Source organism: Cygnus olor, chromosome 1 (assembly GCF_009769625.2).
Source record: "Cygnus olor isolate bCygOlo1 chromosome 1, bCygOlo1.pri.v2, whole genome shotgun sequence".
In the NCBI taxonomy this organism is placed as follows: Eukaryota; Metazoa; Chordata; class Aves; order Anseriformes; family Anatidae; genus Cygnus; species Cygnus olor.
The window spans coordinates 195,656,969-195,674,134 of NC_049169.1; the positions used below are offsets into that span (position 1 = coordinate 195,656,969).

The 17,166-nt window shown below is 34.2% G+C and overlaps 1 protein-coding gene across 3 annotated transcripts in view; it reads right to left on the reverse strand.

Moving 5' to 3' along the window:
• Nucleotides 1-17,166, reverse strand: part of CNTN5 (contactin 5) — a 670,764-nt gene that overhangs the window by 124,234 nt on the left and 529,364 nt on the right. For all 3 annotated transcript variants that reach the window (XM_040544184.1, XM_040544185.1, XM_040544186.1), the window contains 3 exons: nucleotides 10,929-11,065; nucleotides 8,890-9,019; nucleotides 6,436-6,586 (listed from right to left, as the gene is read on the reverse strand). In XM_040544184.1, the coding sequence (XP_040400118.1) occupies nucleotides 6,436-6,586; nucleotides 8,890-9,019; nucleotides 10,929-11,065 (418 nt within the window). The remainder of the gene's footprint in view (nucleotides 1-6,435; nucleotides 6,587-8,889; nucleotides 9,020-10,928; nucleotides 11,066-17,166) is intronic.

Below are 17,166 nucleotides of genomic sequence, written 5' to 3' on the forward strand. Positions count from 1 at the left end.
TCAAACATCAACACTAGTAGTGAGAAACAGAATGTTTTTCTAAAATGGTGTATGCTTCAATGCACTGTTATACATACAGTAACACACACTTTTGTATTAGGATCAACCATTATTTCCCTAAGAACAGACAGCAAGTGCCTAAATAGCTCTATAGCAGTATCTCAAGTACTATATTAATAAGAAATAACAGGAACTGTCATCCTGAATACCATTTCTGGGAAAAAAGACTGGGATGTTTCCGTTCAGGGAAGTCATTTAGGATCTTGTAGATAACAATTTCCTTGTAAATAACCATTTCCTCGTAGATAACCACAGAATTTGTTTGGTAGCCTATGGAAAATACTGTTTGCTAAACTAATTGAAACTTATCAGTGCCCATTTTCTTTCTATATTATGCTGGGAACACAAAGTAAAATCTTCTAACTGCTTAATATTCTGCTGATGGAGTTGATTAAATCTGAAGATTTTATTAAAAGGAAAAAAAAATGGTGTTTTCACCATAAAGTGAAAAGATAGTAGACTGAGCTCCTGTGCTCTGTGTGACTTATCACACAGATACAGGAAAGCTTGTGCCAGATATCATCTGAGACTGATGCAACTTAGGTTTCAATAGACAAACTGAGTACTTTTCTACCTATTTTACATATATACTTTCTTTTGCTGTCACAGTACAGAGTTTTCAGATTAAGCAAATGTTACATACCACAGTTAGATGGAACTGAAGTTATTTTGGAATGCTACCACAATGATAGGGAACAAAGCCTATAATATATACCTCTATTACATACAAATACAAGTACGTATTCGAAAACATAATGCAACACATACTAAGCAAAGCACTTTTTAAAATTAAATACAAATTTCACCTACAAACTCAAAACCTTTGTCTTGTTTCAGCTCTGAAACACCCTTCTTTTTCTTTCCTCCTTTTTTTTTTTTTTTTTTTCCCTAATAATTGCACTATAAACCTGTTAAAAATGGGAACTTGGAAAGGAAACATTGACAGATCCTTAAATACAGTAGAACAAAGAGTAGAACTGTAATAAGAACCTGTCAAAACTGAAAATGAAGGAGTCTGAGAGACCAGAAGAATATAAAAACATGTCAATTTCTAAGTTTTTGAATGATGGTGTTTTTAGATTTAAGTGCTCTATGTGTTTCCACTAATTGCATAGCAAAGGGTGACAGAAAAGATATCTAGGCATACAGGACAACTACTTCTGTAGCTTAAAGATTTTAATATTAACCTGAACGTAGGTATAATGAAATCATCTCAGGCTTCTCTGCCTCTCTGTCTAGCCACACTGTAGCAATCCTGTATTAGTATTTGGAATTTAATATCACAATACAAGATCTCTTTCTGGTAATAGTTTTCTGCAAGCTTGTTCTGCCATGTGAAGGGGAAAGTGTTGAATGTGTCATAAGAAAGAAAGGACTAAATAAATGCAGATCTATACTACCAATGCAATGTATAGACATTTTTCTTCTCTTCTCTTCTCTTCTCTTCTCTTCTCTTCTCTTCTCTTCTCTTCTCTCTTCTCTTCTTTCTTCTCTTCTCTTCTCTTCTCTTCTCTTCTCTTCTCTTCTCCTTCTCTCCTTCTCTCTCCTCCTTCCTTCCTCTCCTCTCCTCTCCTCTCCTCTCCTCTCCTCTCCTCTCCTCTCCTCTCCTCTCCTCTCCTCTCCTTCCTCGAGTCTCCTCTCCTCTCCTCTCCTCTCCTCTCCTCTCCTTCCTCTCCTCTCCTCTCCTTCCTTTCCTTTCCTTTCCTTTCCTTTCCTTTCCTTTCCTTTCCTTTCCTTTCCTTTCCTTTCCTCCTTTCCTTCCTTTCCTTTCCTTTCCTTTCCTTTCCTTTCCTTTCCTTTCCTTTCCTTTCCTTCCTTTCCTTTCCTTTCCTCCTTCCTTTCCTTTCCTTCTTTTCTTTTTTTTTTTTGATAAAATGCACCCAAATTGAGATATACAAGAAACATTGACAAAATAAACATTATTATTTGCAAAGACAAAGTAACATTATTTTGAGACAAAAAGGCACAAAAAAGAAATAAAGCAGCACAAAATGTGAACAGTAGAAATCCTGCTTCCTCAGTTTGTTGGTTGAATTGTTCAATTTTTTACTTCTAATGAGCTGAATGGACAAGAAATTATTATGACTGAACAGAACTCTTTGCACTGCTAGAGTGGTTTTGGGTGATTTTGTTTTAACTATAATTAATGGACATGTAATGGAAATAATGAGCTTGAGCAAAAACTCAATATAAGAATATTCTTCAATAAGAAGAATATTTCAGATGTAGAAGAAAGAACAGATGTAGAAGATGTAGAAGAATGTAGATGTAGAAGATGTAGATTCAGATGAATCTAGATTCAGATCTAGAATCTGTATCTAGATTCAGATTCCCTGAATGTAGATTCAGATGTAGAAGAAAGAACAAAAACAGATGAAACAAAGATTTATAATGCTTTTTAACATCTGTGACTCCCCAAGCGTATCTGTTGAAACATCAGCTGTAGTTGCTACTACAAGTTAATCTACACAAGAAAGGTGGGTGGCCTTAAGAAAGTGATAAAACAGAGATCACAGTATTAGCTCACAAAAATTTATACAGTAATATATCATTAGAAAATACCATTTTTTATGGAAGCCTGAACAGAGAAATTGAAATAATTTATAAAAACAAACAAACAAAAACAAACATTTGTTTAGAATCTAATTGTCATTATTAGCATTACTCATGATTTGTACTGAAGAAATGACAGTAAATTCAGCAAATTCCAGTCTATTCTATTGTTTACTATCTACATAAAATAATCTGATGAAAAAAAAATATATATATTTTTCTTGCTTTCTTGTAGCTTTATAAATAAGTTAAAGAACTTTAAATTAGAAACAGACACTGATTTAAATAGTCTGGATCTGGGTCTTGTCTAGAACTTGATGCTAAAATAGTAAATGAGGGTTTGATTACTTATGAGGGTTTGATTGCTTATCTGATTGGAATTCTTCAGAAACATCACAAAAAAGGTTTGTTGTTTCACCAAACTCTTGCACTAATTGTTCCTATCTAGTGCCTAAATCAAAGTTCCAACCAAACATTTTATTACAAATCAAAGAATAAACTTGTTTTTCAGACTTGGATCCGAACACCATTCTCTTTTTTATAAAACCAAAACTTCTAATGAACTAAAAGATTCAGAAGTTCTTTACCAAATTCTAATGGACTAAAAAGCTCATCATATCAATAACCCGAGTATGCATTATCACAGATTACTACAAATGACATGCAGCCTTCTATCAGCCTATGAGACAATAAATTCTAGAGAAACTTGGTGAGTAAAGATATGTAAAAAAATTATTGTCAGATGACTAATGAAAATATGCAGATTAAATATGTCTACCAACACACTGCTGCTGTTCTCTGGTGTGTTCCAGTTTCAAAGAAGAAAGTATAACAATAGTATTTTTTTTTTCTCTTAACTTTAAAGCAAAAATACCGATGAATTCATGTTTTTATGAATGTTTTAATGACTCACCAAGAAAGATGTGATATGAAAGAGATTTGAGTTTTACGTGTAGTTCCTCTTGAATGCTGATAGTGTCCATTAAATACCCCGTATAATCAAGTTTCACTGACTATGCCCCGTTCTTTGAGAGTTTTACTTTCCTGAATAGTAGATCTCTAATAAAAAATATTTTATTTTATTAAAATGTGGCTCTTGCAGCAGGTTTTGAACTTTAAATCAGGTTCATATAATGAATTGTGCCTATTCTTTGTTGAGTATGTATCTTTCCATAGGAGCAAATTTATTACATTTAAGACATTTAGCAGACTGTAGCACTCAGATTTATACTTTTTGTCAGCAAATAATTATGAATATCCTACTTTTCTACTTTATTCTATAGCCTTGCAACTCATTTAAAAAACAGTTCAAAAGATCTGTTCTAATCTACCAGTACTTTCTAAGTGATCTCACTACTCAAAATAATGGCTGTTCACCAGGGAAAGCAAACCTAGCACAGGTAGACAAAGAATATGAAGAGCCTGGGTTGAATAATTAGTTCATATGTAAAACATGCCAAAAGATGGAACTCATGATGACTCTTTCCACAGTTACCTTGCCAAGTGAGAGACTTTTAACTTTTTGTATGAACCTGGAACATTTAAGGCTTTCAGACTGCATTCAGTTCCAGTAGGTAGAGTCAAGGTCTGACTTCAGTGATAAATGTGCCCAGCCATGAGTTCTGCAGGCACAAACTCAGTCTTCTGCAAAGTTACAAACTGAAATGTCACATGAAGTATTTTTGTCAGCTAGACAAGTGGATTTCCTCTTTCCTGTAGAGGGGAAGCTCTCATTGGTATTGTTTTTGTTGGTGGTGGTGGTTGTTTTTTGTTGTTGTTTTGTTTAGTTTCTCACAGATGTAGCTAAGTAATGCAAATTCCTTTTCCAGACTGGTAGACTTGGTAAAAGCAAACACAATGTGTTCTACCAGCACTCCATAGATGATGAAAAAGCTAAAGAAAAAAAATCATATTGGGCTGAGCTCTTCTTGCTTTCGTTATTATTTAACCAGAATGTTAGTGTTGCTCTGTACTTTTTTTTTTTTTTTTAATCTTTGATGGACTAACATTCTATGTAAACTCATCACATGACAATTCCATGACATCTCCACATGACAATTCAGTTATTGCTGGAATTTGTATCAGCTATCTCTGAAGAAAACCCATTGTAACATACATAAACATGTTCCTCAAAATATGTCAGATTTTTCCTTTTTTTTTCCCCAAACTTTTACACACTTCTCTTCCAGTGGTTCCTTCTCAGAGTGCCTACAACATGGAAACACAGATTCTGAATCTACTGATTTACACTTACTTTCCCCAAATCATGATAGCTTTCTTCATCTCTTCAAACAGATTCTATTATTGTGTGAGGAATACTGTATATAGAGGCAGAACAGAGTTCCCTTGAAACAGATATTTTCCCCCAAGATACATAATAAATGTCGGTGAATTGCTCTGAATGACACAAAGTGTTCCTTGAATAGTTGACTAAAAGCTAAATAGAAATAAAACCAAATCTTTCAAATATTTGAAACAGTTCAGCTATCTCTTTTAATCTTCCATATTTCATCATTTCCTGCTCCTGGCTCTGCCAAAATAAACAAGTATCAAAAGCTGCAAATACCAAAAATGTAGCTCCAGATTTCAGCTTTATAATATTTTAATTTCAGAGTTAGGCTAAGTTTGGACAGACAAGGGGTAATTACCAAAATGCTTTACTGGCCATTAATTAAAAAGATGATTTACATGTGTTGGTCAGAGAAGCTATAATGAGTTTTGTGCAGATGAGAGGAACAGGTCGCATAGTGAAAACTACATAACTACAGCATTAAAGACATCATGGAATATTTTATATTACCATCTTTGTAGATATTGTTCTATCATGCCTTATCAGTATGTAGAATTCAGATCTGTCAATAAAATGGTTTATATAATGCAATTTCACTCTGCTTCCCCCAAGAGACAATATGACATGAAAGGTTACCCATTTTTTCCTTTTGAAAACCAAAAAAGTAGCATGACACGAAAATAAAACTTACCTGAATGAAATGCCTTTTGCAGCTAACAAGGAGAGATGCACTCTATTGCTCTCATCAGTATTGCACAAATGAACAAAAAGGCCTTGCTTTTATCTTTTTGACTAATGCCACACAAGTAAGTTTAATTGGTTCATTCGCATACATTACCAGAAGGAAGATAAGATCGCTCTGTGTACTTAAAGACCATGTGCAGGCTGGCAAAACTATTCTAGTGCAAAGATATCCAATCCTGTAAAGTGCAATTACAACTAGCATTTAACCTGCAGTGCTTAAACTACCTTTAATGTACAGAGATGGACAGAGCTTATTTAATCAAACATATTCTGTTAAACAGATGTGCTGCTGAGTACAGAAATTACTTGTATAAATAAATCTTGTAATGGAATCACATTTTTCTTCACTGAATCATTTTAAAACTATTCTTAGACAGACTTCCAATATGACCAAGCTGCCAATCTGCCGTATTAAAAGCATTTAAATGAATAAGCATATTTGATATTTTATGCAGCTCTGACTACCTCAGCCTGCATACTTTTAATACCCTCAAACACAACACGTGTAGTACCTCTACAGTGTAACTTAAGCGTTTTTAAATGAGTAATGTGAAATAGAGGAAAAACAAGCAAACAAATTTCTTTTCATCTTCTGCATCTTTGAGCTATTTTGAGTTTTCAGTATTGTGGAAACAATAAAGTCACTACTGTCAGACTAATTAGCTTGACAAAATTATGCCATAACCATGCTTACATACACATGTTCTTGTCAATGGCTGTGTTTTCATTTAGTATCACAGAATCAGACATGCAAACACAATATTTAGTTTACCGAACAGGCTTCTGACCTCTTACTCTCCCTTAAAGCTTTGTCTCCTTTCTTCCAAGTGATAGTTGGCTTTGGAGAGGCTTGTGGCTTGCATTCAATGACAACTTCTTGGCCCTTGGTAATAATTATTGTTTTCCTCATTTGATTTAGTGGGAAACTGGGAGCTGAAGCTGTTGAAAAGAAACATGTTAACACTACAGAGAACAATCACAGCTTTCCATTTCATTACGTTTTAATAAAGTTTGGTTTAGGGGGCAGAATTTCTATTTTTGGTTTGCAACTTATTGTACCACAGATTACAATTTCACAAGATGTTTGAAACTGCAGCCAAGACTAGATGGTAGGCCTGTAATTTAATCAAGTTAATAATTAGTGAGATGTCATCCATGTCAACATTCTAAAGTAAGATTGCTTGTGAAAACCAGTACCTTTAGAAATTGAATGCTACAGTTGATTTGGTTATAACTTTTCTAAAATTTTTGGATTTCTCTGGTAGCTTGTTAGATGTAACTAGTTCAAAATGAAAAGAAGATTAAAATCCACAGCTATCCAAAATGCACTCTCTAGAGTTATTTCTTATAAAAAAATGTTACTTTTGGAACAATTTTGTTGCTTCCCTTTTTATTTTTTTGTCTAAGTGCTGGGGGTTGAAAAGTGAGAATTTATTAACAGAAGATATTTAACCATATTTTGTTCTTAGTATTTCACTTTTCAAGAAGTCCCATTGATTGCAATAAAACAGCCAAGGTAATAAATATATCACAAAATGTTACTAGTTACTGTAATTTCACAAGAAAGGACAATTGCAGGCATTGGAGTGGACTGTACAGGGAAGTGAAGGAGTCCACATTCCTGGAGGTGTTTGAGAGAAGTGTGAACATAGCACTAAAGGGGCTTATGTTTAGATGGTTGGACTTGATAGTCTTGAAGATCTTTTCCAACCTGGATGATTCTGGTTCTATGTGATATTATTCGTTTGTGTTTTTGTTAAAGCTGTTTTGCAAAAACAGAGATAACTGCCCTCATACCCCAAATATTTCAACTACGTATATAACAACATCTTATACTTCACTGCCTATTTCCTAATGTTATTTTGGGTAATTTTCATGCCAGAGCTATTTCTATGGACAATTTATTCTGCTCTTTTCCCTTCAATAATCCAGAAAATAAAACACAACTACTACTTTAATGCAACATTATGGTTAAAATTTAATGGGGGTACAATTTCAAAAGTGACAGAATGAAAGGCCGATTTTTTAATGGCAACATATAATGTCCATGGTCCGTGTTACAGAACATCAAAGAAATTGTACAACTACCTTATAAATTAGGTATAGGGAAAACAAAACAAAACAAAACAAAAACAGAACAAGAGAACTTTGTAACCAACAGGGACCTCCTTGTTGACTATCTGAAATGACAAAGGAAAGTGATGGGAAATGTATAGCCACTAACTGTGTAATTTGTAGCTAGACAGAAATATTTCAAAGAGTTAACACTGAAATTTTAATGTTGGCCAGCTAGGAAGTAGTGGAAATGTACTACGTACTTCTTCAGAAAAGAACAAATTTTAGCTCAAATGTATTATATTATTTCAGTAACTTCAGCCTTATTATTTATTTACTGGGAATTTGCAAGAAGGATTCCCAGGTGCAGGTTTTGAAATTTTCCAGGCTTAAGCAGTGCAGAGACCTCTGATATGACCAGAGAGTTACTTTGTCAGAAACCTGTCTTCCAGCTCTACTACACTGGATTACAGAAAATAAGTCTCTTACAAATTTGCCTCATTTATGAGAGTGTAATTCCTTTTACCACTGCTGTCCTGTTGTGTACTACCATGGTTTGCTTTATACAAAACTAGAGAGAGTTGGTAAGGCATGCTTCATATTTTTCTTCATTAACTCCCATCCTCAACTTGCGAATAATGAAAATTTTCCTACATTTTCTGAGAAACACTACATAGTATATTTGCTTTAATATGGGGTGATACTAGCTCAAATATACAGTTGCCAGTATTCAGTCAGCCCTGGTGAATTTCTAGGAAATTTTCAAGTTTGTAGAAGTAACTTCATGCTTAATCACCTGTGAACAATGGCCCTTGTAGAAATAATAATTTAATTTAACAGAGATTAAAATGTCTAATAGTTCTCTAAGTTTCTCTCTTGCATTTATTTTTGAGGGAAAAAATATTTTCCATGTATTTTAATTGACATAGCCTTATATGAGAAATAGACACAAAATGTAACTGAGTCAGTAATTTACAAATGGAAACATTCAGTTACCAAAAGGATCTGTGCTTTCCTAGGCAATAAAATGCCCCATCAGAAATAACAAGAAAAAGGAACCCACTATTATCTGTTCTGCTAAGTTTGGACAGACAGAAGCCATTGTTTATCATAAGAGGCCAAGAGCAAATGCAATTATCAAACAGAAAAAAAGCAACAGTCTGTTCTTTTTTTTTGATAATACTCACCTAAAATCTTCAGCTCAGCACCGGCATAAATGGTACCATACTTATTTTCTGCTAAGCACTGATACATTCCAGCATCTGAGACATTCACACTGTTGATCATCAGTACACCATTAACCATCTCGATCCTGCTCTGTAATGGAATAACAAAAAACAGTTCCATAAAAGCAAACAGGCACTGGAAATTTGTTGGGCTATTAATTTTAGACAAAGAGACAAAAGACATTATTAAACTAAAATAAAACTGAGCAAGAAACTTCCTTGGGCTTTTGTTATCTAAGAGATAACAAAACTAAAACAGGCCAGATAAAATTCCAAGAATATTTAAAAGGAAATATATTTCTAAATGCAAGTTCACTGTCTCCTATGCTTGCTTTTGTCTCCTTGCTTATTTATATATTTGGTGCTATCACCCTTGTATGACTTTTAAAAAACAGTTCATCCTGGTAACTAATGAGGCAAGAAGTGTGCTGTGGGTGGAAAATATCTAATGATCTTCATATCTCTGTCAAATGTTTGGTCTCAGTCATGGCCCTATTTTATAAAAGTAGACATAAAAGATTGCTTGCATGAGTAAGAGTGAAAGGATTTAGTTGCCTTAAACATCAGAGCCAATTTCTTTTTTGAAATGTCCACTAGCAGAAAATAATTAACACAGGTGGAAGAGAAGGGGCATTAATAGCTGTTTATGGAAAAAATGTACTTTATGGAACTGTATAAGGAATAATTTGAACTTCTATAAAACATCTCTAAGTTTCATTACTGCAGATGTTGTTGGTTTAGTTAAAAATTAGTAAAGAACAGATTGTTTGGAAATACAGAGGAAACTATGAATAAAAGTTCTCTCTCTCATAAACTCCTGTTTAAAATGAAATTTAATATGGAAATTTCAGAGCCCAGTGCAACTAATGATGTAGAAAATCAGAAAACCAAAAACTACAGATATTTACATTGCTTCAATTTCAGGACTGAAATGAATAAAGTAAAGGCATATAACCTTATTTTCAATGCCTCACAGCTTCAAAAATAAACTCTGTTTATGTTTCCTTTCTCATTGTTTGTATAATTGGTTGATGCTCACAGATAGAAGTGACATTCACTGGAAAGAAAGACATTTCATTTTTATATTTATAAATCCATTCCATGAATTCTTTAACAAATGGAGATGTTTTCTCCCAGCATTGAACAGCTTATTTTAATCTGAAAAAAAAATGTATGAAATAAATTTACAAAACTTTTCCTTAAATATTTTGAGACTATAAAAATGGAAAGGTGTTAGGCAAAAACAAACAAACAAAAACCCCACATGAATTGGGTTGATGTGTTGATGAGTCAGCGAGAAAAAACAGAATAAAGTAAGACAAAAGGCAGTCCATGCCATGAGTGTTCTTTTAAAAGGAAAGATAATTTTATCTAGGTCTACTTCTAAAACATATCAGGTGATTGTATCAAAGTCTTTACATCTTTACCTGGAACATTTTAATGGTGTTGATGGTGAGTTCTGCTACTTGTAGAGAATTAATGGAGTTGAAAACCGATGAAATGTACTTCTTACATTAGTCTGTTAGTGTTTTGAAAAGTACAAACAAAACGTACTATGTGGTAAATAACATAACATTGGGCGAAATATGAAGGAGTCTGATTCAGCAAATACAGCCTTTTTCTGGCTTGTTACAATCTCTTTATACAGAAAAATAGACACAAATAACATAATTTGTCAATGAATATCAATATCTAAAAGAGAAAAAATAAATATACTCGGGATTGCTTAGATCAATATTACAGTACAGTTGCAAACACAACTCAGAAGACCCTGTTTCCAAAATATTTATGAAGTAGAGAGAATTACTTATGAATGAAATTCAACATTGCTTAAGATTCAGAGGGGACAGGCATTGAGAACCTGTCTTTATAATTATACTTCAGAAACTAATACAGAAAACTCTCATTTCTGAAAGTACTTTTCAGTACCTTCTTTAATTGACTTTATCTGTATTAAAAGAGAAAAATGTGACATACTGGTGACTCCTCATCTAATGTACCTGTGGCCAGAGTGGAACTCCATTTTTCAGCCAACGATATGTGGGCCTTGGCTTTCCGGTGGCTTTACATTCCCATCGGAGTGGATCCCCACTGTCTAATTGAGTATCGTTAAGTTTCTCCACCCAATGTGGGTAGGCTGCAAGAAAAATATACCATGCTATGTACAAAACATATGAACTGATAAGTTTCTAGCAGATATGCAAAGACCTAATCAATTAAAGAGATTTAATTGTGGCCTTTACAAAGACTAGCTTACTCTAAAAAAGGAACATTGTTAAACAAACAACCCCCAAAAAAGAGAAAGTAATACAATTTATAAAACTTCTTAACTTTAAAGGAAATGCTGTAATGACATCAGGCAGTTAGCAGTATCATGACCAGGAACAGAAAATCTGCCTGATTTAATAAAATCCAAAGGATTAAATTACAGCACTACATATTAATATATTACTACTGGATTTAAGAACATTTGCTTGGGAGTCACAATAGAGTATTTAGTAACATTGCAATACCTAAGCTATTTAAATTTCAATAAAGAGTTCAATCATTACAGACTCTGAGCTCTGAGTTTTGTAGTTCTCTCATTTTACTAGGAAATCATTATTTATTCAGCTAATAATGACTGGGCATTTGGTAAGGCATTTGCACATATTTTTATTAAAGTTTTTTGGGTTTAATACATATTTCAAGGGAGAAAATATTTTTAATGCTTTTAAGCACAGAACCCATGAGATTTCCAGCATTCATCATTAACATAAATTACATAACATGTCAATGTTAAAATGGCCTTTTTTTTTTTTTTTTTTTTTTAAGGTAAACAGTTGATAGTTGTATATCTGATCATTAATACCTAGATTTCAGGTAATAACCTGTTAAAAAAAGCTGGGAATATTTTTGCAGAAATGCAAATCTTTAATGCAGCAGTCAATCAGATAGTTATGTGTAGGATCTTATTGTTTGGAAAACTTACTAAGACTCAGGGAAGAACTGAGTATTCATATATATTCAATAAAAATACATATGCTTAGAAGTCCGGTTTTTGGTTTTTGTATTGTAGCAATACCAATTTTTCTAGCAAAGAAGATAATAGATTAAATTAATTAACTTAATGATACTAAATATATATATTTTAAATGGTGGAGAATAAATAGCTAATGACCTTCATTTCTAAAGGAATACAAAATTCTTCTGTTTCAAATGAGTAGAAAGAAATCCAGTTCTGTCAAAACAGTCTCTACTTCCAACATTGGATAATTGATAACGTACTTAAACATGGGGAACCAAGTTTAAAACTAAATCTTTGAATCTAGCTGCCATTTGACAGGTCACCAATCAAAGATGTGAGTAGATATGAGGATGCATGACAGCTGACTAACTGCTTCTAGCTTACATCTTGTGCATGGATGATAAAGATAGTGAATGAGGTGTCTATCATTCCTAAGCAGAGAATAGTCTGCAGTACAGTCCCTGGCCAGACGGTTGTCAGAAACTGGATATGTATCATAAAAAAGAATCACTTATTTCCCTTTTAGTGGAGGAAAACACAGACAAGATAGACCCAACCTAACTCCTACACCAAGACCGAAAACAGCTGCTCTGACATTCTTCTCATTATAGTTAAGGCAATGCATGGCATGCTCCATATGTGCTCCTTTACACTGAATCACTTGATTCTTATGGTAATGGAAAAATCTCATGTAATACTTTGAAGCAGTTTGTGCGAGTCCCTGTAGTCACTTGTCTACTAATTGTCCTAAAAATATAATTCAATTGCATTGTTTAGTTGTTGCTGTTGTTTTCTTCTGTAGTGTTTTGGTATGCATAAAGAAAGCATGCTGAGAAGTACTTGCTTCCTTTGAAAATTAATATGCTAGTATGATTTTGGCAAGTGTGACTGTTGAATGTGTAGTTAAAAATTGTAAAAGATAGACAGTGGTGCCTTAAAGATATGCAGTTTCAAAGAGGCACTAAAATGTTCCTTTTGCTTTTCTGATACTTCTACTGTGTGATCCAAAGCATATATGGTCTCATTTTTTCTATATTGAGTTTGATCTCACAATGAACCAGAGCATTAGAAATTAAGGAGTAACCTGATTTCACTGAAATAAAACTGCCTCACCAAGCCTGGCTGCAGAGGTGTTCTTCTTGGCACACAGCTGCCATTCCCTCCCCTCTGGCTGTGACTATCATGAAAGTATAATCACGGCACAGGTTTTCCTCTATAACCACAAAATTGCAAATCATAGTGGTATGATCAGTTGGTATTAACAATTTTTTTTTTTTTTTTCATTATATGGAGTATTTCTACCTTAAATTTTCTCCTCATAGTCTAAGTGGTCTTTGGATTCAGAATTTTCAATCTTGCCATCAGCAAAGGCAATGACTCAGACTTTTACCTCTTTGAGTGAGGCAAAAGAAATTTTGAACAAGATGGTAAAGCAGTAGGTAGAAGGAAAACAACTGAATGCATGATTAAGAGAAATATTTTGCATAAATTTTTGGCTTCCTTTCTTCTCTTTATGTTTCTTTATGTTTCTCTTCCTACTTTGCTACAGGAAAACAGAGTTCGCTCTGTGGTTATTAGCAAAAGACTCTCCAAAATATCATAACATTTGTTCTTAAACCTTGTCAATAATAAGAGACAAATGTTTAACTGGATTTGCAACTTCTAACTCAATGTATGATTTTAATTTTATTAACAAAAACTTTTAAGCATTATCCTGATATACATGTGGGCAAAGAAAATTTCATTCCATAATTGAACTTAATTTTAATAAGAAAATATAAATTGTATTTAAACAGATTTTGAAATTAACATATATATGTTTTTATATACACATACAATATTCATCATGGGAAAAAAATGAGCATTTGCCAGTATTTATCTATCCAATGAAGAGTTTTGGGGGTGAATGTAAGAATAGAAGGATTCATTAATCTTCATGGATACTTTACCATAACTTTCTACAGTGCTTCCAAGATTTTAAAATCACTGTCCATTCCCTGATTTATTTTATGCTCCATTTCTGTAGCTTTTTATTCAAGGATGTCAAAATGTTTTACAAAAACACATTGGCAATAAAACAGCAAGCTTACAGGCCAGTTTTTGTATCCTCTGTGGAAGAAAAAAAAGAAAAAAAAAAAAAGATGCAGAAAACTCATCCTACTTTCTCAAATAATTTAGCAAATTTTTGGCTGAAAGAAAACTTATGAGAAAATTTTGCATAGACAAATGACTTCAGATAGTGTCCTAAAGTGTGAATGAATAAATGAGTTCAGGGTGAAATAAATTCTTTTTCTGAACATGAGGCCAATTGAAAAGTATAAAGTATGAGAAGAATAGGTAGCTATTGCAGTGAGAAAGCCAAGATAACAGATTTCAGCTGAAGGTGCAATCAGAAATCTTATCCTCTTTAGCCAGTTTTACTCTACGTTTCTGGGGCTAACCTGCAGTGACACTGGTGGATTTTGTTCCATAAAACTTTTATGAGGAAGTGATTAAAATGGTGTTAAAAATCTGGTTTGCCTACTACACTGCATTTCAGAATATTCCTGCCCTCAGCTGCTTGTTCAATTGCCACGTTATGGCAGACCTCCCATCCTGCTGTGTCAGAAGAGCTGTTCATGGGTTGCTGCTGTGAGCAGGATCAGGTAACTGAGCCAGCTGAAAGAAAAATGGCAAGAAAAATGTTTTAATTGTCAGGTTCACATCACCACCCTCTGCTGAACTGGCACTAGTGAGTAGGTAACACAGTAGCAAAGCCATCATTTTCAGAGTGAGAAAGGAGCAGGAGGAACCGCACAGAGCAGCAGTTGCCATTGGGAACATGCTGGTAGTCAGAGTTTGTGGAGGAGCTGTGACTGCAAATGGTTAATGCCCAGTTTCTCCAACCAAATTTTTGTGCTCTCTTCTATTAATCATTTTCAGCTTGAATAGAGTTTCTTGTAAACTACAGAATGAGCTTGGGGAAAATCACACCTCTCAAAATAGGTTGCAGTCAAATATATGAAGATGTCTCGCATCATCAAAATTATATTTTTAATGACTATGTCACTTCTACAGCTGAATTTCAACCAAGTGCTGAGACTACAACAATCTGAAATTGTCAACATCTGAAATACCACTTTCTGAACAACATGCAAAGTGTCAGTTGACTCAGGCGGTCATGTTATACCTGGATTGCAGCATCAGGAAAGAAATGATAGATAAATCAGTAACTTGTGATTAAATCTGAGGAGACAGGCGGACTTGGGGCCATGGACTTTCTCCAAAATACTCTGTGATGACCCAGATTAGGTGCAAATGATGAAATGAAGATTCAAGCAGACAGCAAGTGAGTTCCTACAGAGATATGCAGATTGTAAAACCACAGTATGACACAGCTGGTACTACAGTCTGCTCTGAAATTTTATGAGAAACCCCTGGTAAGGAATGATGGCCTACATCTGAGTTTCTGAGCCAAAATAATCCTTGTCTCCTGGAGGAATAAGATGTCAGTGAAAAGACAATGAGCTTTAAGATAAATAATCCATGTTGACTGTTGTTATGAATAAGAAATACATCAGCAAATGCTTCCCCTGTATCCTGCTATATCAGCTCTCAGCAGAGGAAGCTGAGAATTTTGTGAAGTAACACTTGGCTAAACTTTGTGCTGTTAAGAACCTTCTTACCCAAACTCTCTTACATCCCTGGAAAGGGATGTAGGGGTTTTTAGGCCAATGAGGAACTAATGTCTTCAGGAGCAGTCTGGATGTGAGAGGCTCGCTGGGGAATACTTCATCTTGAGGCCAAGATACTTGTAAAGAGCTATTAACAGTTTGCACTTCTCGTTTTGCTGGGCTGGAAGTCACTGACGGTCTCCTCCACTTGAAAGTCCCCTGTCACCTGCTCTGACCTTCCTACCTGCTAATGCAGATAGGTGAAACTTTGATTCGGATATGGTTCTGAATTACCCATAACATAGTCAAAAAGATAGTAATAGACTTTGCTACATTTAGAAATGTAGTAATATGATAGTCTCATGCAGCTGTTAATCAAAGGATTTAGACAATCTGAAGTGGACCTCCTTTCTGTAATGTACAAGCATTTGGTCAGATATTGAAAAAAAAAAAAAAAGCCAATTAGCACAAACTGTGTGTTATCCATAAAGACAGACTGAAAACAATATTATTTTGACAACCATACAGTGGTGGAGAAATAAAAATTCCTATTTCTATCTAAACAGAATGGAACAAAGCTGAAAAAGAGAATGTTTTCTGTGGACTTCTACATTTGAATAGCATCTTTACTACTGCTGAAAATGAAAATGTATCCTGGCTAATAAGAGAGGTAGAGTTAGGTGGAACATGAGATCATGTGTGCTGTGATTTGAGTTCTGCTTATGGCTCTTCACAGGTCTGCAGGGTGCTCTTGAGGAAGCAATTTCATTTTCCAACAACTTAAATTCTATCCTGAAAAGCAATTTTTTCTTCCTTTTATTTCAAAAGAAAGAGGTAGAGATAATTGTATCTCTAATACAGGAAGCTTTGGCTATTTTTTTTTTGGTAGTTTCACAACTCTAGAAAACAGCTAGCAAGTGTATGAGCTGGGGTATACATTATAACCTTTGGAATTTCTGATATTTTAAGAAATGTTAAGGAAAAACACCAAACGTTGCTAAATTCTCTGGCACCCATACCTGTAACAGGATTTGTCATACTTTTGTAGAAGTAAGTGACAGTAGGAATTTGTAATAATGGAGAAATGTCACTGTGGAGTTGGCACAGTGGAAGGCATAAAGTAGTTCCTGAAGCTTTGAGACTTCTTTCTCTCTTTCTCTCTTTTGTTCTTTCACTCTTTCTTTAGTAAAATACTTTTCTGCAAGTGCAGTGTGGGTGGCATGTCCAAAAGGAAAGGTGCAAACCACCATCTTTGCTATCACATATTTTTTCCTATACACAGTGAAAAAGTAGAAGGCAAAAACCTACCCTTGGCTCTAGATGGATAAGAATGAAAAGGAAGGAGAGGAACATCATCCAGCTATATACTGACACTCACTGAAAACTGGGGAGCTAAGATAAAGACATTTGAAAGTTGGAGGAGACAGAAAAAATGATTATGGACCTGGAAATATTGACTTATATGAAAAATAACTAAACATATGGTGACAATCTATGGTTATTTGATGAAAGTGGAAAAAAGACAGAGAACTATATACAGTGAGTAATGGGGAGAAAGCACTAATAACAGTTGTCTGA